The sequence below is a fragment of the Calonectris borealis genome, chromosome 1 (assembly GCF_964195595.1).
Source record: "Calonectris borealis chromosome 1, bCalBor7.hap1.2, whole genome shotgun sequence".
NCBI lineage: Eukaryota > Metazoa > Chordata > Aves > Procellariiformes > Procellariidae > Calonectris > Calonectris borealis.
In genome coordinates, this window is record NC_134312.1 from 125,818,842 (window position 1) to 125,840,437 (window position 21,596).

The following is a 21,596-nucleotide window of genomic DNA, read 5'->3' on the forward strand; positions in this document are numbered from 1 at the left end:
AGGCAATTAATTCAAATATCTGGGAAACAAGAAATCACATCTGCAGTTAATCATCTTGTGCTTTTTCCAAACCATAAATCATTTTCGTAAAGGAAGAGACCAAAGGTATGAGAGATATAATTAAATGTGACATTTTCCACAAATCAAATGCTTGCTACAAATGCGCTGATAACATCACAGAACAGCAAAGCTTTCCAAATTGCTCTAGTGTTTATATGATGCTCATCATCTCTCTGAGGCTCATTTGAGGCAGAGTGTGATACCTATTATATGCTACCATAATACAGAATTGTTACTGCTAACCTAGGGGGTAATTTCACTGTACTACTCCAAATCCCATCAATGGCAAACACCACCGCCTTGGCTGAAATTACTTCCCAGGTGAAATTGTTCCTTTCATATGCTGAACTGCAGTTGACACCTACAGTCTATTGATAGCCCGGTCTATAATTTCAGGTGCAGGCTTAGAGTGAAATTTTGGCCCTTTGGAAGGAAAAGGCAGAACTTAATGCCTGTGCATGAGCTGGGTGACGCTTCCCAGATGAGTCCATTCATCACAAACCCTACCATAAGGCCAAAATGGGCAGAAGCTGAAGTAATAAAGCACAGATTTTTCCTTTCAAAGCAAGACTTGATTTAGCTAAAATGTTCATGCTTAGAAGATTAGAAAATACCATTCAAAAATTAGACAAACTCTTATACTCCATGTAAAAGTAAAAGGTTTAGTTCAGTTCAAAATTATTTTAAGGTTTTCAATTTGGCAAGAGAAAAACGTGTCCATTTTGGGGTCCAACTTGGAGGATTTTTTGTGTTCTTACTATTTTTCCCATTTTCACCATCAAAATGGAACAAAACCAAACCATTCCACTGCCCAGTATTCCTCTACAACTCTAGCTGGAATTTTACCCTGAAGAATCATTTTCTTTAGATTTAACAAGCTTTATCTTTTTGAGTCAACTTCCAGCAAGTGAAAAATCAAGCTTGTGCCTTCATCTCAATATATTATTATACCCAAAATAAATGTAGGTTTGCAGTACAACCAAGACAACTCAGACCAATTCTGTTAAAGAGAGAGGTAGTTTAGGTGCCAAAAGTTAGGTTTGGTTTCACTTTGGGGAATGCTGATACAAAAAAACCCCAAAACCTAATACTTAAAGAATCATGATACGAAAAAGGTCATAAAATGTATGTGCTTGGTATTTGTGCTCTAATTTATCAGCTCACAGCATCTGCAGCAGAAAATGAAAAGCCAGCTAGACTAGACTTGCTTCACTGCCCAATTTGAGCAGGACTTCAGAAGAAAATGAAGAATAGATAAAGAAGGAAAATGAAGCGAGTTTTCTTGAGCAACTACTCATTTTTAGTTCCCAAACTGAGATTCTCTAAGGGAATTTTCTTTTCAAAGATGACTTGGTAATTTTTGAAAATTGTGGGTCTCAAACTGACCAAGCAGTACCTCCAATGACTTTTTAAAGTCATATCAGAATTTTAATAGAAAATATTCATAATGAAACAAATTGTCATATTAAAATTAAGATACTATTTTTAACAAAAATAATTTTTTTTTTATCTAATAATATTAGGATTTTAAAAGACTGCTTGTAAACTTCCCTGCAGTTTCAAGCCACTCAAACCAAAACCAGTATAAAATATCTTAAAAAAAAAAAAGGATATTAAATGTTAAGGGTTTGGATTCAGCTCCAAATACATGTACATAATTGTACAGTAGGACAGCTACAGATGTCAAAATTTCCAGCTGTAGTTACTTAGCTATCAGTTCATATTCTGTTGTTCAATCTAGATTTCTTGGAATTTCTGGATTGTGAAGAACAACATTTGCATCTCTCAAACAAGTTAGATTTTATGGTCTTTATTCTTCACAGAAATCTTTGAATACTGGTGTTTTGATCTAAAGGGAATGATACATTCTTTGAAAGTTAGGGTTTTTTCCAGTAGCTTATGTAAAGATTATGTTTCCATATATTTCAATTTGTTTCCTTAGTACTAATACTACATTGCTTCTAAAAATAAAACATTTGGGGAAAAAAATAAAAAAGGTAAGAATAGCTATAGATGAATTTATCAGTTCAAATATGAAGCTGTGTTCTAATTCTGGAAAATTCAGAAGAAATGTTGTTCACTCAGTTTACTGATCTTCCTTTTTGTTATACCCTGAGCAATCACATGCCATGCAATTATATTATTATCCAATCTTGCAAGCAGACATGTGCTGTCCTTGAAAAAAGATTATAATCCTATCTCATTATGGTAGGAGTAGCCCACAGCAACTATTCAAAACAGCATGCTCTTCACATACGACCTGTGTAAGTCTCCAAAGGATGGGGGATCTAAGTAGGTGTAAAATCACTTCAGGAAACCAAATGGCAAAATTACTGTTGAACAATTGTCACGGTTAAAAAGATTAATGATTGAATTGGCCAAAACCCACTCTTATCGTTAAATCCACTGTTAACTCACAGGGGGATATTCAGGAGAAAAAAGTCCTACTCTGGTAAATAATTAACGCGCATGGGCATGCTTCAATGAGATCCCAGCCCATTCAGAGAAAGTTCCACAGTTGTGCAAATCATTCTGGCATGTGCTTTAATGACTACATGTGCTTTAATTACTACACAGCCCGTTGAATCAAGGTCTTAGCTAACTATGTCCAAACCCAGCACATGTCTCATCTCAGCAACTCATCAGATGGAGACAGGCACGTGAACATATTCCCTCCTTTCAAGGACACCAGAAGATCTTGGCTAGAGCTGTCAACTGAATGAGAAACACAGTAATACCATGTAGTTCTGGAAACTGTTTGGGGATTTGTTACGATTTATTTTCATTAGAGGCTCTTTGATTACTTTGAAACAAGTCTGCCTTTTATACAGTGCATTAAAATAACCCAGAGAATGCCAGAACACCAGCTGTACGCCAGCTCACCTGCTGCCTATTTCTAGTGTGCAACACAGTGCATTGGCCTGCCTTGGTGGGCTGCTTGGTCCCGAGCCTGCCGCCCTGCACACTGCGCAGCCCAGCGAGCAAACATGATAAGGAAACGTTGTTTGTTATCCTTCATAACATTATGGCTTCTTATCTTTCAAATACCAAAGCACAGACTCACTCTGAATCTGCTCGTACTGTACCACTGCTGTCTTCTAGGCCATCTTTGACCCAGAAGGAGATAGGTAAACCAGGCATTACTTACTAAATGACTAACTAGAGAATTTTCTCACTCCGTGCCCCCCACAGGCAGAGGTGTTCATCAGCTGCGCACCAGTCACCCGAAGGGACAGAAAAAGCCAGTCCGATCTCTGTACAAGGTCAAATTCTCACGGGCTTCGGGAGAAACATAATCCATACAAGAAGCCTGGGTTAAAAACGTGCGCATAAAAGTGCAGAATGCATTAAAATCTCACTCGGAGCCTTAACGTCCAAGGCAAAGAGCACAACACTTCCCCACTTTCAAACGGGCAAAGTGACAAGAGCTTGAACACCACTGAAGTCAGGAGTACCTGTGGTACTCCTCAGTAGTTAATGTCTTTCAGAGTCTGCGTTTTCCCATGCTGGATCGCAGCATTAATATCCCCTCCACAGGAGCTCCAGGATTGTCAATCATCTTCTGCCAGAGGTGCTGCTCTTCCCCTTGAGAGTCCATCCAGTCAACCTCCTTGCCATTACTTACACCTGGCAGTTACAAAAACATGAGGCATTTTGGCATATTAGTAAGCAGTTACTTAATATCCTCGCTCATTTTGTCCAACAGCGTATAAGAAAGATGACAAGCAATTTACACTGCCACCTGTACAGGGAGTTATACTGAAAACAGGTAGCTCCTGGAGAGCACCAGTTTGTCATTACACTCCTATGTGGCATGTGGGCAGAGGCACGTAAACCCTCCCACTCTGCACCACAAGCAACTTTCTCCTAATAGAGGAGGAAGGGACTAACAATTCTTCCAGATCACACCACTGTCAGCAGAAAGGCTGCTGCTGGACAAAAGTAGTCTCCTCCTTCTCACTGGGATGCTAAGAAACACTTCCAAGGTATTCCCAGTTCTTCTAGACTGTGCAAGAAGTACAGCTGGGCACCAAATATTTGTGTCTCACTCAATGAAGGAAAGAACTAAATAATCTACAGATTACCTGTTGCCTTCTCTCCCTTTTCAATTTCCCCAAGTTCCCATATACTTTCCATACATTCACTAACATTTCTGTCCTTCATATACATGAATCACGTGGGGTGGGGAAGAAGGAAAGCAGAATAAGAAACGCAATCACCAGTCAGGTGGGACTTTACCATTTCCAGTGCTCAAACGGACACCTCCCAGAAAAATATTACTGGAGAGCGACTCCTTGTCCCACACAGTCAGTTCTAGGCAGACGTTACGTATATCCCTTGAATTCAAGCCACTGAAAGCAAAGGTATGATTCCACTGGGGGTTCACACTCTTTTTTATTATGGGAGTTTTGTGTTTTGTAGCTTTGCTGTCATCTGGGAGAAGGTATCTGGGAGATATAAAAAAGGAAAATTGAATATGTAGACAGGATGTCACATTAATAGTCACAAAGAATTACAATCATATAAGACTCAAATGAGATCAGGACTCTATTCTCCACTGTTATTAAATTAAGCATATACCTGAAGTGCATATTTAGCATTTGTGCTCCATTTGTTCTTATAGCTACAGTGTCAGTTATCACCAGCAAAAACTGAAATTAAGTCTCCTCGCCCCATGTCTTGGGTCTTAACCACAAACTTTTTATTTCAGTGAGACTAAATATAGACAGGATCATAAAAATGTTGGCTAGAAGGCGCCTCTGGAACTGCCCAGTCCAGTCTTCCTCTAAAAGCAGGACAGAAGGTCCTCCAGAAGAAACAGAAATGATTGATAAGGAAGGAACTTCAGCAGGTTAGCACCAGTACTTTGAATTGCCTAACACCCTACTGAGTGCAGAAACACTAATGCTGTGAAGTCCGACAACTCTTTCAACATTTTACTTCTAGTGGAGAATTCCTTTAGTGAAACTAAAAGAACTTAATACTCTAGCTGAAAATCAGAGGTCTGTACAAATTTTCATAGTCTGTACCTTCACCTCCTTCAACAACGTTAATGGAATAACTGTGTGGTTGCATATAGATGCTAAAGGGTCACACATACAAACAAAACACTAGACCTTGATCAGGACTCCTGTGCAGGTTTTTCTTGACAACAAATATGAGCTCGTTTACTGCAGGGGGACAAATAGTGGGCTAAGCAATGTCAAATTATCTCACGCTAGTCTCAAGCTAACAGTGCAGATCAGACTGCTGCAGCACCTCAACTTGTTCTGGCAACTTGATTATACAATTGGCCATGACATGTGGCAGACCAATAGTCCAAGGAAAACAGACTCCTGTTCCACTGTACTGAATAATCTATGTCAGCAACAGCAAACACCACTAACTAAAGATAGTCCAGAGAATTGTCGGCCACACATTGTTACTGCTCATGTAAAAAGGCTTTGACACCATTTTCTTCCTGAAGTCTGTTGCAAGTTCCAGGTGGGAACAAGCGGTAGTGGGATCAGTCAGTCTATTTTCAGTAGAAGAAAATGCCTTCACATATACCAGGCAAAGAGAGATGGCATGGGAGAACAAGTACCTAGAAAGGATAGCTCAAACTTCTATATGAAGTGTATGAGCTTAGTGGTAGCTTGAAGCACACTACCAGATCAAGATAAATTCTCAGCTCCACCAGGGAATTAAAGGCAGGATGGTCACCATTTAGTAACAGCACTCAAACTGTTACTCATTAACTACAGCGTATCTAAAAATCAGCAATTCTGAAAGCTAGCATTAAGAGCAAAAACTGGCAAAGAAAAATGTTTTAAGCTATCCATTATTTCCTAAATGTAACATTTCAAATGCATAACTTACATTTATAAAAAATCCAATATAATGAGGCATGCAGGATTATGTTCATTTTATTCAAGCACAAGTATAGCCTATATATAGCATTTTCTATATAGTTTGGATTTTGACTGTCCAACACAAAATGCTGCTTATCTAATAAAAAGATGCATATATGTCATACTATATATATATCTTTATGTACGCACATGCATACAGGCATACAAGTGACAGAGACCTTAAATTTTTCAGAATGATGCATCTTTAAAATCCAGCCTGAAAGCCATCAGAGCAGAATTTTTAAACGTCTTCTGTCAAAGAATATTAAATGTTAACAACGAGACACAATTAGAGTTAAGACACTACGTCTGAAGTCAGTGATAGACTTCCTAGGACCCTCAGGGTTTAAATGTGCTCCTTGACACTGTACTACATGCCAAAGAGTTTTCCCAGTTAAGCACTAGAAAAAAAACCCAATTTATAGTATAAGAGAGAAAAATCTTTTCTCATTTAGCATATTTGCTTGAATCAAAAGAGAATTTCCTCACACAGATAATGAATTTTCTTTTTCTGCGTGTTTCAGGTGACATCCATTAGAAAGAACCTCAGCTTGATGGAACATGCCAGCTTTTATAGGTGCTATTTGCAGTTTTACAAGAAATCCAAACAGACTTGTATCTTCATGAAAACAAGTTTCTTATTCAGGATGTGGTCTGGTTATTCCTCCTAGTAAAAAATATGTATTGTTTCAATTTCCTGAAAACGTAAATGTCACCATCCGATCAGGTATCATCTCCAGTGCGAGAGCCCTAATTTACAACTTCTTGCCTCCAGGAGTGATGAATATTCACCTACCTCTCTCTGCCAACTCAATGGAAGTATTTTCTTTTACCAAACGTTATACTCCATAACAGTGCGCACATCAGCACACTAGATACTTCTGTATGAATGGGTCTGTACCACTTGACTGAGTGGTATTTAAATACGATTGTATTTAACCATTGGGACAACTCGTACCTCTCTGCCCTTATTCCACAGCATCGTTCTCTTCAGCACAACATTTCGAGATTCCAGTTGCTTTTCAGGACTGACACTCCATACACATATATACCGATATATTGAAACAAATTGGGTCAGCCAAAATATGATTCAGTGCAGCTGTTAAAAAAAATGGGGAGGAAAAAAAACACAGACCCTTTCACGAAAGTGTCAGATGTGCCTCCTGATTTCACTGCTGTTAAATTCTTTGCTTCTTTGATGAGGACTTCTAATATACCTCCAGATGGCATGTGAGAGTCTCCCTTTTTTCCTTTTTTAAAGCTCTTCTTTCCTATACATGTTGAACAGAGTTGCAACATCATCGTCAGAAATCACATATACACTGCAAGACTGATTTGGAAATGTAAATGTCTTGGCTAGATTTTTTTTTTAATCACTTACTGCAGTGGAATTAAAGTATTCCTTATGAGAAGATTCTGATTCTCTATGGGTAGAGAAACTAATAAGGCAGGGACAGAAAAATCACTCCATATTTGATAAAGAACTTGACCATGTAACTAGCTAGTCTTTGCTGGACACAACAGAGTGCCCTATCTGGAGTCCTGCCCAGATATAAGTATTCGTGGATTACTATGCTAAACACAAAGAACTGCATGTCCTGTAAGTCCTACCCTCTTTTCAGAATCCACTTCTACCACTGATGTTAAGGCAGCCCTACACCACAAGCAAGGTCTGAATGCAAAGCTTGAAATGCAGAAATTTCAATTCAATGCAGAAATGCACCGCGTGTATTCCATGTGTAAGGATGCAGTGCTCCTCGGAGACCGTGGCAAAGGACACGGTGCTCACTTGACACGCTATTGCTTTTGAACAGCAGCACGAGGACACGTGTACTTGCTGCTGCTGTGGATTCTAAAAGGCTTATCAGCAGGGATCGTACACACTGATTCAGGCTGAAAACATCAGGAAAAAAGATCAGGAATGATGTTAAAAGGTACTAATTTTAAAAAATTCAGATAGTGTATATCTGGACTTCTCAGACAACCGTTAGCATTTAAGAGAGAAAACTTTGGCATTACTGCTAGCAGCGGGAACGTAATCTGTCAAAAAGAGAAGGAAAAAGAAAAATGTCTAATACATCTATTAAATCCTAATGTTAATAAGCAATACTGTCACTAAGTGATATACCTGTGTCTGGTATATCCATGTACACAGGTGCTACCCAATGATTGCTTTCACTTCAGATAATTGCTGTTCCTCATGCTGCTACAATGCAAAGAGTTAGTAACTATTTTCCCCTGTTCCGTGTTGATGAAAATAATGGTTTACCCTGAAGAATTCAAATAATATTTTACAGGACCGAATTACAGCAGTAATACAGTAAAACTGAGCAGAGGTAAAGCAGTGTGAAAAATGAGTGAAAATGAGAAGATAGCTAAGCTTAAGGGTAATTAAGCATGAAGAACTAAGTGAAGTCTATTGCTTTGATCACCTATACACTGTATATAACTAGCTGAACAAAACACCCATAGACTATGATGCAGACAATTTATTTCTATGTGGCTGTCCTCAATTATGTTATCTAATGTGTGATTTATTTTAATTAGGTCACAGCCACGCATTAACACTTGACTGCACACTCCTCTTCCCTTCTGTCTCCTTAAGTTCAATGTAAGAGAAGAGGATGGAGCAGGAGAAACATACTCACGGTTCAAAACTTCCACAGATAAAGACAACTAGTATATTTTAGTATGATTTCAATCTTCACTAATACCCTTATTTCAACCTAGGTGAGGATTTTTAATACTCAGAGGGATGTTATCATATGCTGCCATTAATGTTTGCTTTACCTTGAAACTGCCCTAGAGGAAGCATTAGGTTTCTGTCTGGGGGAATGTAACGTAAAACAACTGTCAGTTCTCCTTTATATTGAAGCCCAACATCTGTCACAACCTCCACCTGAAAAGAAAACAAACAAACAAACAAAACAGAAATCCAGTTAAGGTTAATCATTCACCTTCTTTTGATTTTAATTTTGTTGTACCAATATAATGTTTGAAACACTTCTTAAACATATCAAGACATACCAGCCCACTTTCAGATAATTAGACATTCCAGATTGAATGCAATCACAATTTAGGAAACTTTATGAGCTAGGGAATGCAAGCTCTCAGAAGAATAAAGCTACGCGGCATTAGACACTGTTCAGTGAACATACAGAGGAGAGAGATACCTAGCATGAATAAGTGAAGGAAAAAAAAAACAGGAAAAAAACCCTCAAACTTATTTCTGGACGTATAAACTGCAGCTAATTTAAGCTGACATTCAGCCCTTATTTCCCCCAATCAGGATTTTAAACCGTAATTGGTTTCATGTACTTTAGAGGAGTCACTCCTGAGTCACTCTTGGAATGGAGGTGTGGGGAACCAAGGTGAGGGAAGAGAGCAGAGTCCAGCTCTGAAATAGAAAAACTTCTTGAAAACTGTTATTCCCAGTGTCCTTTTCCTTTTCTACACAGCTACTGTTTCTGCCTTGTTTTGTTTTATAAATGTTTGACTCTTGCCCAGAAAGAATGCATTCAGTGCTCTTGAGAGCATCCTTGTTAAAAGAACATTAGGCCTTCACTGACATATGCTGAACTTCCATTTGCCTTGTAGGAATTTGGAAACTACATTTTAAAAACAATAGATGCAACACAGAGAGAACATGTTATGCCAGTTCAAACTGACTTCTAGAAAAATAAAGTGCATTGAAAAAAGAAGTCTTGTACATTTACATTAGAGATCAGGTCTATGAAAACCTCAGGCATATGCTAACCTTGCTCAGTGATCTCCACTAATGGAGGTGAGACAACTCAGATGCTCACATTCCTGTATATGCTTCAGTGCTTAGGTTTGGGTACAAATCAACAAATCTTCCGGATCTCTCAACAGGGAGAAAGCACGTGTAAAAAGAAAGAGGACCCTCGAGTGTTGAGACACACACACACCAAGCCTTTAAAGAACTGCTTATAGACGAACGTCTAATCAGTGACAGTATTTCCCTGAAATGCATTCAGCTTGTTTCCTGACTCCCCAGGAAAGTCAAAATTCTATTATCAAGAGAAAACAGAACCAAAAAAACCCCACCAGAAATACATACGGTGACATGCACAGAGTCAGCACTGCCCTCATATCATAGGCTGAAGGCTAAGGCACTAACTATGCTTAGTGGGGCTAAGCCTGTACACAAGGATGGGGTAGGGCACAAAGCAGTTTTAGTGATAACAACATGGCCCTTTTGAGACTTTGAAACAGTTTTACAGCAACACAGGCATTCCTGCACTGACTCTGAGAAAAACGGTCCTGTCTCCACCGCTGTCTGATGCCAGTTGCTACAACAGAGGACAAAAGAAAACTTTTAGTAAATGGCTGTGGAATAGTTTGCACAACATCTAAATCTTGCCAGTCAGGCAGCTCACTTATGGTCTAAACTATGCAAGTTTAGGATCAAGTTTCCCATAAAGGGAGCAAGGATTATTTTTTTCTGTTCTACTGGTGGACAAGTGATGGTATAAGTTCTTGCGTCAGGAACAATTTGTTAACCTCCCCCCCAAACCTCCATATAACATGGCTCTGGACTCTGCCCCCTCTTTAACCACAGAACTATTTTCTCTTCTTATTCTGATTTAACCACACTCCTCTTGAAAACAGACATTCAATGCTCATAGAAGATACAGGTCTTAAATTCTCCAACGTTTTCACTAAAGCAGCTAAATGATTCATAAAGTGCTGTAATAAAACTCGGGAAATGTTTCACTGCCTTTCCTGTCTCTATCAGGCAGATCATATGGGAGAACAGCATGTAATTTGCATGTGTATTAACCTGTGGATTTTTTTTTTAATTCAAAATTCAATAATTGATATTTTTAAAAAAATCTTATCTTTGCTGGTCAAAAATCTTAGCAGCATTTTAAGTTTAGAAACATTATTTATAACAACTTAGGAGGCAGACAAGACCAATTCTGTGTTTGCTTTCTTTGGTAAAAAAGAGCTCATTTAAAAATTCTTTTAATGGGTTTGGAAATAATCAGACAACACTTTCCAGCTGGAATAGCTGAAATGTTTAGCGCCTCATTACTTTTTTCCTGAGCTTCATGACTCTTTTTTTTTTTTTTCCCCCGTTAGGATTAAAAGAAACCACCCATACACACACAAACCTCCAAAGATTGAAATGAGATGACAAAGAGACTACTGCATGATAAGAAGCTCAATTTCAGACCAACATTGCATACAAACTGCAAGCAAAACAAATACTAGATGTGTATCTTACTGTTGTAGACTGGTGGGTACTAAATAAGAGCAACATCTGACACCAGCCAGAGCTATGACAGAGATGTAGTAGACATTTCTTCTACTTCAAGAGCAGACCCAACAAAAGTAACTTACATGAAGCAAGCTTGTAGGGAGGATGGTATAATCCTGGCCTGGACACAGTGCTGACTGAAACATGTTTGCCGTCATTAGCCACTTTCTCTTCCTGGTCTCACCTTGTCTGGACCATGAAGGAAGAGCTGGTGGTCACCCTTATTAACAAAGCTGAACTAGGAAACTGGGAATGGTGTTCCTTGCCACTAATGAAGTGTGAGGTGTAAGTGTTCAAAAAAGAGAGCAGTTTCCTGATGTATCTTCTGGCAAATTATTTACTAAAATACAAATTTGTGACGGTTTAGATGTAAGCCTCAAAGGGCTATACCTAGAAATTAATTATACAGCAATCAGATCCATCTCCCACCTGACAGGAAGGCACAAATCAAACACTCCTTCCTAAAACCCCGAACGTAACACTATTTCCTTAAAAATAATGAACACAGAGCAAACAAGCCACCTGAGTCTATCTCCACATCACTTGCAGTAAAATGTGGGATTTTTCTGCAGCAAGAAAAATACACTTTCTGAAACGGCAATCTAACCCACTGGAATTTCTGGGGATTCTGGCTGCTGCAGGAGCAAGCAAGGCAGAAGCCTTTAATCCTCTAGCTTACAATAGCTCTTTGAATCTCTTCCAAAAATAAACACCTTTGCCAAAGCAGGGGGTGCCCTAGAGACAGAAGTCATCCTATCCTTAGCTAAGTACAAGGCAAGTCCTGTTTCACAGACCAATTGATTTACCTGCTGAGAAGCCTTATCTTGTACCTTCCTACTTAAGGTGAATAGGAGATTAATAAGTGATTTTGTCACAGCTGAAAAGTGTGAAGCACTTTGAACTGAAACAAAAAAGATCTATTTCATTAATAAACTCTTAAATGTTGGGTAGGGGGAAGTGGTAGAAAAGTCCTTTGGTTTCCGTGCTATTTTTAAAAAATAATCAATTTCTTTACTAGGTCATTTCTCCACTGCAGTTTATTACAAGATGAACTTCTAGTTTATTTAAAAGGTGGGGTTTTTTTGTTTGTTTTTAAGTAGCCAATCATGTGTAAAGTTTTCATGAAGACTTCAAAACCAGTATGCTTTGACTGAATAAAGAACAAAGATATTATTTTTATTACCTTATTAGACACTCATAAAGTCACCATTTTATAAATACGTTCCAAAGGAAAAATAACTAAGCCTTGCTAAATTTGCTTCGCAACACTTTCACCAGTCCCTGGAAACCCTTACCTTGGGCTGGAGCGCAAACCACTCATCGCCCTGATTTTCGAAGTTCCAGGAATCAAATGGAATTTCCACCTCCCCAAGGAAGCTGTTGTGTCCAAATCTGTCATAGTGCCAGACAGAAAGCTGCAGGGTCCTGGTTTCTAGCTGTGTGTGGCTGATGACATACTACCAACAGAAAAAGAGAAAAAGAAACTCTCAGAATAAGCATAAATAATAGTTTCCATGGAGCCTTTTACAGCTGTAGCTCAATTTCACGAAGCCCACAGCAGCTAACAAATGAAGCATGAAAGAGAGATTTGTTCTCCTTGCAAACAAGATTGATCTAGCTAGAAAGCTCATAATGTTTATGTTAAACCTAACTCTTTTCTTTGCACTATGCATCCATGGTAATTAATGTTACTATCATGATTGTGTTTTATCTGTATTATTTACTGGGTATTTATGACTATAAAGTAAATTATTGCTTAAAACTATGACCCTGTTAATTCCTTATAAGTTTATGTAAAAGAAGCAGATCAACGTCAAAGTTTAGTTTGTAAGAAGAAACCTCACTGGTTCTTTCATCCCTAAAGAGAGTCTGCTGTACACTACTTTCTAGAAATACTGTTCTCCTTTTGAATTGTATCTTTGTAACTTATGAAAAATAATTCTGAAAACAAGTAAAACTGCATCTGCAAGTATTCACCAAGTACCTCAGTCTTAGTAACCATGGTTGGTTTTGAAAGCGATTAAAAAAATCCTCTGAAGAAGCATCACATTCTAGCAAATACACAGAAAATTGTAAACATCTGGAATTCTAGCTCTGCACACTCTGCTTTTAGCAAAAGGCCCATTAATTCCCTGAAATTCACCCTTCTCCTAGTGTTAGCTGAGGAGACCCAGATGTCTTCTTTTTTGCATCAAGAACAACGTCTGGACACAGACACATACTCTCCAAAAGCTGAGACAGTCAAGTCAGTTGGCGAGCCACACAAGTAGGCTATTCCTGTAGAGGTATGTCTACAATGCTTAATCCTAGACGCCAACAGTTCGACTGTGAGAGATGTCATATTTAGCAACAATGGAATAAAAGTCAAAGAGGGAAGATACAGATTTAATTATTTTTCTTTTGTAACAGTAGTAACAGTTGGGACAAACAGCTGTAGCTCTTGCTTACCTACCCACAAGTCAAGTAAGCCCTCTTTGTTACAATTCATGTTTTTAGCAAGCTGCTAGGTCCTATCGTCACCAAGTCCATTACTAGCAAACATGTTTAGTGCTATGTTCCTTGCTAAATAGTCTGACACCGTTTTTTCCCGGTTCAGGCAAGTCTTAACTTTACTATAAACCATTTGAAAATGAGGCTATACAAGAGACTCTCCCTTGGCATGCAGTCTGGCCAGACCAAATGTGTGTAAATCTGCAAAATGATTTTATAGCCAGGTTAAACCAAGTATACTGGCCAGGGAACATCTATTGGCCTCTATTATAAGAAACTTATTTAAAACATCACTGAAATTAAAAAAAAAGAAAAATTTCAGGAGAAACTAAAAAGAGTTTCTGGCCTCATGACAGCCGGCTGGGATAACTCTCGTCAATCGACAAGGAAGGGGAATCACCAGGAGCCCTGTGGTCCATTCCCACCTGCACCACAGAGCCAAGGAGGTGAATAAGGAGCTCATGAGGAGCTAAAATAGTTCAGCATCTGTAGTGGACGTGGGTAAAAGGCAAGGAAGGAAGAGCCTGGGAGCTCTGCTCCACCAGCTCTCAAGGAAGTAATCTGTCATTGCCTTTTGCAGCAGAAAATGAATTTCATCACAGCTTTTTTAGGAAGGCAGGTAGTGAAGCCGTTGCTGGCATTTTCTTATCAAAGTTAGCTCTGCTTTAAAAATAAATTGAAGTCTTCAGAGAAATTCAGATTTTACTGCAAAAGGTTATTTTCTCTTCAAAATCACTTAGATGGGAAGTTTTAATCTAGCTCTATGTCAGCATCAGTTGCTAACTTAGCGCTTACAAAATCGTTAAGGTGCTTTTAACATCTCTGAGCTCAGGTTAGACAGGAACATCAGCAGTTTTGAAAGAGATCTATGGAAACTAATAGAAGTTTTACCTATAAAGGGGAGAACCAAACAAAAATGCTTCCTCAATGCTGAAAGCCAGAAATTACAACTCACAGGATTACTAGACGGTTTTGCTTAAATACATTTCTTTTGAGACATCTCTTCCAAATTCTAATTCCCATACTGGAACACTTAGAGAAAACGCCTGTGAGCACAAGTGGAACATTCATCACAGCCTGAGAGAGACAGTGTTCTCACCTTCAGCGTTTCATTAAACTCTGGATTGGTGCTGTTACTTTTAATTTTGGTCTTGCGTTTACTTTGGCGGGACGTATCAGGCAGAAGGTACGCTTTGACATATCTGCAGATCAAGTAGTAAATTATTAGCAAGGAATAAAAATGAGCAGTTTGAGCAAGGACCTGACATTGCTGCATCAGCAACACATACAAGGAAATTAATTTTTGCAGTCTAAACAATGTACACATGTAACAGACAATATGTGAAACATGGAAAGGTATGGTCTTTATCTACAAATATAGCAATGTTATTCAGATAGGATCAGAATAACAAAGGCAGAGTTAAATTAATTTATTCATCCTCAGAAATGCAGAAAGCTTTCCTAGTACCTTGCCTTTTGTAGTATACGATTACTGACTGGTTACATATGAAAACACATACACTGAAAATACAAGAGAATGCAAAACCTCATACTTGCATACGATAGGATTACACATGATTAGAGACACTAATTATTACTTCCTGATGAAAGAATTTACATATTATCCTGAAAACTATAATGAGAAGCTCAGAAAACGTGGTCCTTGCAAAGTGAATCTATGGGTGCGTGAAACCAAAGTTACCTCTATCCCTCCCTCCCTCCAAAACATCACTCCTCTCTCATATACTTTAGTTTTGATTCTAGAAGTAAGAAATCAATTCAGGCTCCCTATTCCTTCATAATTTTTGGCCTTTTGCAGAGATTGCTATCAAACAGGTTGATAATTTAAGTAATCTTATTGTTTCCCCAGAACAGGCACATGTTGCCCTAAGAAACATATTGAAAATGCATTTCCCACAGGGAATCCAAAACCAGCTAACATCAAAACATTGGCTTATAGCAGCTGGATCCTACGAGTTCGCAGGCTCATATCACAATCCCAGGCTACGTCACCGCGCGTGACGTGGTGGAGGACACCCCTAGCAGAGCCTAAAAAGAAATACTTCTCTGTGCTTACGGATCGGTCCTTTGCTTCTTCTCATCTGCAACAGCCAGGTTTCTGCAACTCTTTACCAGGATGTTGAGGCCACCTGTTTTGTAACTATAGTTGATGTTGAGAAGGATTTCGCCGCTGACCTTCACGTTGCCATAGTCACCAGTTTCACTATATACACTCAGCATGCTGTTAATGCTAGTCTGGAGGGGGACAGAAAAAGGACTTAGAGGCTTAAACAAATTACTCATTTCCAGAATCTGCTTTTTTCATACAGTCACAGCCTTGCAATATTGTCACACTTGTTAGGACTTGCTATAAAAACAGATATAACATAGAACAAAAATACCACTTGCTTTTATATGATGTAAAAGGGAATAAAAACTATAATTAATAATAGCTGAAATGTCTAGACAGTTGATGTTTTTCCATGCAGGACTCAAACCTATTTATAAACATGAATAAATCCAAATTACCACTATTTAATTCATGCATGAACTAAAGAGCAGACGGGCTACATGAATTGTAAGCTCACATAAGTTCCAAGCAAGGGGGGGTGGGGGGGTGGGAATCACCTTTCTGGCTCAGCTGTCCACCTAATTTTTACTGAGTCTCATAAGACAACTGCTGACAGAACCGTTAGAAAAAAGTTATAAGGATGCTTCCCATAATGGAGATGGTAGAAAAACATGTTTGTTTAAAGTGACACCCATCTCTCATTAGTAGTTCTAAAAGAATCAGCAAAATTCCATACCCACCATTTCAGCAATTTTCCTAAAGCCAAAGAAGTTGAGCAAAAATCCCACAAAATTTTCCACTGCAGCGTAATGTATCACCCCCCAATCCCTTTTTTTCACTCATACCATACAGAGTATGAGGATTTCTTCTTCCAAAAGATTACAATTAGGAAAGAAGTAAATATTTTTAAAGAAAACCAGAGCAATATGCACGCTGCCAGAACCAAAGGCATTCGAGAAATCTGGTGCATGTTTTCTTTTGAGTCATTGAGCAACATTGCTCAAAAACATACATAACCATCTAAATCCTGAGACATAGGAACCGTGCGAGACACACAGGTATAGTCTTCAACAGGAAGGGAGAAAAGGGAGAGAAACCTTAAAAGCAAGCTAAGCAGAGGATTCAGGAGAACTCACAGTATCACCGTCTGTTTCAGGCACATTTAAATACGTCCATTTTCTGTCATAGCCTTCTGGGGAGTTCTTTAAAGAAGGCAGTGCAAAAGGTTAAAAGAAAATAGTATTAGATAGCTGCAATAAGAAATAATAAGTGCAGTGATAAATCCTCACCTAAACAGACAGGTAAAGGAAGCTTGTATTGCAAAGCCATAGCAAGAAAGAAGGAAAAAAGTATTACCAAATCAGAGAAAAGCTAAATGTTTTCCATATACTTCAAGTATTGAAGGACACATGGCTCAAGTTAATTAAATAGAAATGAAGTATCTGCTGTATCAAAATAAACAAATTACATTTTAGAACACCACCTCAGCAGATTTGCATTGGTATTGGATTGTATTTGGATTTGTCCTCATTTATGTCTTCATGAAGTCAATTCTCACTTAAGCTAGTCAAAAGCTAAGCATTCATGTATTTGCAGGATTGCCTTTGTAAGAAATTACAGTTTCTCTGTGGAGTTTGTAAGAATAGATAAACACACACACACAAACGTTTAAACATGTCACACTCTGGGGAAAAAAATACAGTAACAGAATATTGGGGAAAACATTTTCCCCTGTCTGCTTGCTAGAGCAGTATCTGGAAATCTCACCAACAAGCTCAAGGGAAACCACATCTTGATCTATCTCCTTCCTTATCGGCTGCAGAGGGGAAGGAAGAACACAGTCAAGGGGAAGAACAACACAAAAAGAATTGGTCTGGGGCAAAAGTCAACTCTCCGAGCACCTTGCCCAAAGGCCCTGCAGCAAAGAAAGCTGGAGGGATGAGCAGGCCTGTGTCAATATGGTAAACAACAACAGACACGAAAACCCAGAACAAGCAATCATTACCCATCAAGTTAATTTTACACATCATGTAGGAATAATGAACGACAAAAAAGGGTGTGTTTTGTATTTCTGCTGGCCTTTTTTATCCTGCATTAAAAAAAAACCAAAAAACCAACACACTTGTCCTTTTATTCCTTTGTAAAATTCGCTGAAATTCCATGAACAGGACTGGTTAAAATTACTGGAGAATTAGCAACACACACCGACAAATGTGTCATATTTCCTCCTATTTCTATCATGCCTCTAGCTAAATTCCAGCCTTTACCATTTATGCATTTACACCTCTAGCGTACATAAAAATGGGTATCCTTGGGCACTGTTAGTGAACTTAACCGTCCCAGTATGTGCTACAAAATGCCTAAATTATCCCTGTTAACAGGAAAGTAACAATTTGTGTGCCCACTTCAGAAAACAAACAAGGTTATACCAACACGAGGAGGGGGATGAGTTGTTCTCTACTGAATCCAAATATTCTTTTTCTTGATCTTTAGGTAAGTGGGCAGTGAGATATAAATGATTGGAAAAAAACCTCACAGAAAGTCCTAAACAAATAGATGACCTTTGACCTCAGAATTTATACATAATTTCTGAATTGCTTACAAACCACAAACGAAATAACACAAAGTTAGTACAAGTATTTGATATACTTGACTTTTTTCCCCATAGACTCTGTTCTGTGGCATTTACACTGGACATTACATACACCAAATGTAATGTCCTAAGAAATCTACTCATTTTCCAGTTTCATAAGTAGTAAAAACCCACCACATATGGAGGATGCAGAGCCTCATTTTAGTACCTCACTAAGAATTATATTTGTTTTGCATCATATGTTATTGCTGCAGTAAGGCACTGGAACAATTCAGTCTTACTGATGTGATGGGTCTTGACAACAACACATTAATATGTTCAGGAGAGGAATCAGTGAAGGATGCAGGGAAAACTAAATACACAGTTCATGTCTTAGCTTTGGGAAAACACAAAGAAAAACATCCTAATGCCAAGATACCATTCCTGTTCGATGTCACTTTCCATTTCCATTTTTGCTCACTCATGCTACAGGTAGATTTCAAGTATATTTACCCTTTGAGATATTTCTTCCTTTACCTCAAATGCTCGTTGTCAGAGTACCCATACTGTACTTGAAATTCTCATATTTGAAAAAAGAAAGAAAAAACAAAGAAAAAACATGCAGTTACAACCTACTGTTCATTAATAACATTATTTCAATGTGACTTAATAGTACACAGTCATTTGACAGATAAGTACATGAAAAAAAATCCATACAGTGCAGAAAGCTCAAAGGCTTACAACAAGTAGAGTAAAGGCAAAAATAAGAGAGAGGGGGAACGTTAGTAACTAGTAAGATACACTTATGGGGAATAAAAAACCAGAACCTGTAAAATTGACCTACTCTTGCAGCGAGAAGCAGCTTGCCATTCGCAACATCGCCGTTAACATAGCATGCAGTGACATTAAAAATCATGTCATGGTGAATACAAAGAAATGAGAGCATTGAGATGTGAGATTATCTCAAACCTACAGCACTGGAAAAGCTACGCTCTGCTTAAGAAAAAGGTCAAAGGGAAATCCACAGCAAAGGACAAAACCCAATGCACAGACAGAATGCTGGCTACAGCATATAGAGGGAAGGCTTTCTAAATGCAGTTCCTCAATTAGTGGCCTAAAGGAGAAAGCACTTAAGCACCTGCAACACTCATATCAATATTCAGAGGAGATAAAAATAATTCTGTCTTTAAAATCCATAGGACCAGCAAGCATTGGAGACAATGAGTCATAGTCAGCCTCGGGTAAGTGGGTCTAATTAGACCAGTGTCAACAGGCTACGTTTGCTCAAGTCTGATTTGGTGTGAAGTGCCTCACCTCTCTGTTGTGTCTGTTTGTGTGAACAACACAAATGAGAAGGGAAAAGGGTTTGGACATGGCCAGATCTAAGATACCAAAATGCTCTGTGATGGCAGTTTTCTCAGCCCCTTCTCCTCCCCAGGTAAGCCAAACTTGGATTCAGTTAACTCCATCTCTTTGGGATCAAGAACTTAAGTGGGCAACCCCTGGGCCCTGCTTGCATGGGGACTAAGGGGGATGCAGTCTAGAAAGGACATTGGTTACTGTCATGGACCAAATTTTCTCTTCCCTTTTAGCATACAGACTTCTCATCTCTCTTCATCCTCTTCAACTCTCTCTTCTACCTGGAGTTTGTTGCAGTTTTCTGACACTCTATATGCTGACCAGAGCTATTCTTGGGCACAAGTCATGAAGAAGAGTGGTCAGAGAGGGCTCTGCGACTTTTCCGAAGATGCTATCAGTTAACCACGTCCTACGTGTCAGATACCAAAAATGAGGTACACAGCAGGTAGTCATAAACTAGACATGTTAAAGGCTACTTTTATCATCCATTTTCTTTCCCAGTGAATAAGACTGCATAATGAACTGCATAAGGCTTGTTATACCAATTTTGTTGCATCTCAAGCACCAGTTACAACCTGAAAATGCAGCTATCCTTTTAAAACCAACATTAAGTTTCAACAGTTAAACAACTGCAAGACTCCGACATCTGATTTACAGTATATAGTTTGTGGGTATGACAAGAAACAAAAGGATATAACAGAAAATTACTACAATTATTGCAGAAGGTAGAAAAGTTGTCACCAACCAAAATCCCCAAATATCTCCCTCCTCACTGTAAAGAAAAATACTTTTCAGATGGGGGTGGCATAGCAATCATGTCATGAAGAATGGGAGAAGCTGGGTTGGGGGATGGACACTGATGCCACAGAAGTGGTATGTATGTAAACACACAGACGAGTATTTGTGTCCCAAGAACCTAAACAAACAGAAAGTGGTTTGAGATGGAAGATCCCACCTCAGCCTTGTTCTCTTCATTTCAAGTAAATTAAGATTAAGTGCTCCTCTGCAAAGCTGAGCAGTCACGTACCGCAAACACCTATGGTTTGCCTTCTCCACATGTCAGCTTGGTAGTAACCTGAGCATGTGAGGAAATCGCCTGATGAGTATGCAAAATGGTTTTCTCTTTCCATGCGCTGCAGAGAACAGCATTTTAGCTTTGAACAGCATTATAATAAAAATATAATACAAAAACTGTCTAAATGTTAAAGAATGTTTCTCAAGTGCAGGATGAAGGATGATCTGCTGTTAAGTGGTATGAAGTTAAACTCCTTTTTGGAGGAGCAATGGGCTTTTGTGGAAGGAAAAAGCATATGTTTTCTACTCAAGACCTTACTGTTGATAATCCACTTGTCAAATGTCCATGTTTCCTTGAATAACGAGAGGCCACTATGTCATTAATATCTTCTTCTGTGTCATCCAGACAATCCTAAATGACAAACAGGCATTTTAGTCTTCGTGCTCTGCTCTGTATTTTGTCAGCCTCTGTCACTTAGTTTTGTTTCATATATTTTCCACTTTAGGAAGACAGTGCAGGATGCATTCAAAATTCTAATCTCTAGAGGAATTTTGATTTACATTTTCCACATCTTTGCACAGGCATACAGCATAAGGGGAAAAGATGCTGTTACGGTTTCAGGGTTCAATTACTTAAGAACTGAAAAACTTGACACACATACTTCATATCTTATTCTGGAGGCACATAACTTTGCATAGCAAACAACTGTGCACATAAAGAAAACCCACTTCCATGCCTACTAACAATCCCATGTGAATTACCTTATTCTACTTACTATTATTTGCATTCAGGAATTCAGGTTTGGAAATCTTAGCGGGACATGGTGAGAATTTTTCAAATCTTAACAAAAGAAA

At 38.6% G+C, this 21,596-nt stretch overlaps 1 protein-coding gene across 1 annotated transcript in view; it reads right to left on the minus strand.

Moving 5' to 3' along the window:
• Positions 1-1,574: 1,574 nt before the first annotated feature.
• SYTL5 (synaptotagmin like 5) overlaps positions 1,575-21,596 on the minus strand; it is a 90,806-nt gene continuing 70,784 nt past the window's right edge. The window contains exons 10-18 of the mRNA XM_075174283.1: positions 21,061-21,153; positions 16,933-16,998; positions 15,803-15,981; positions 14,825-14,927; positions 12,531-12,692; positions 8,742-8,850; positions 7,087-7,222; positions 4,300-4,508; positions 1,575-3,687 (exon numbers count right to left, since the gene is read on the minus strand). Of these exons, the coding sequence (XP_075030384.1) occupies positions 3,545-3,687; positions 4,300-4,508; positions 7,087-7,222; positions 8,742-8,850; positions 12,531-12,692; positions 14,825-14,927; positions 15,803-15,981; positions 16,933-16,998; positions 21,061-21,153 (1,200 nt within the window). The 3' untranslated portion in view covers positions 1,575-3,544. The remainder of the gene's footprint in view (positions 3,688-4,299; positions 4,509-7,086; positions 7,223-8,741; positions 8,851-12,530; positions 12,693-14,824; positions 14,928-15,802; positions 15,982-16,932; positions 16,999-21,060; positions 21,154-21,596) is intronic.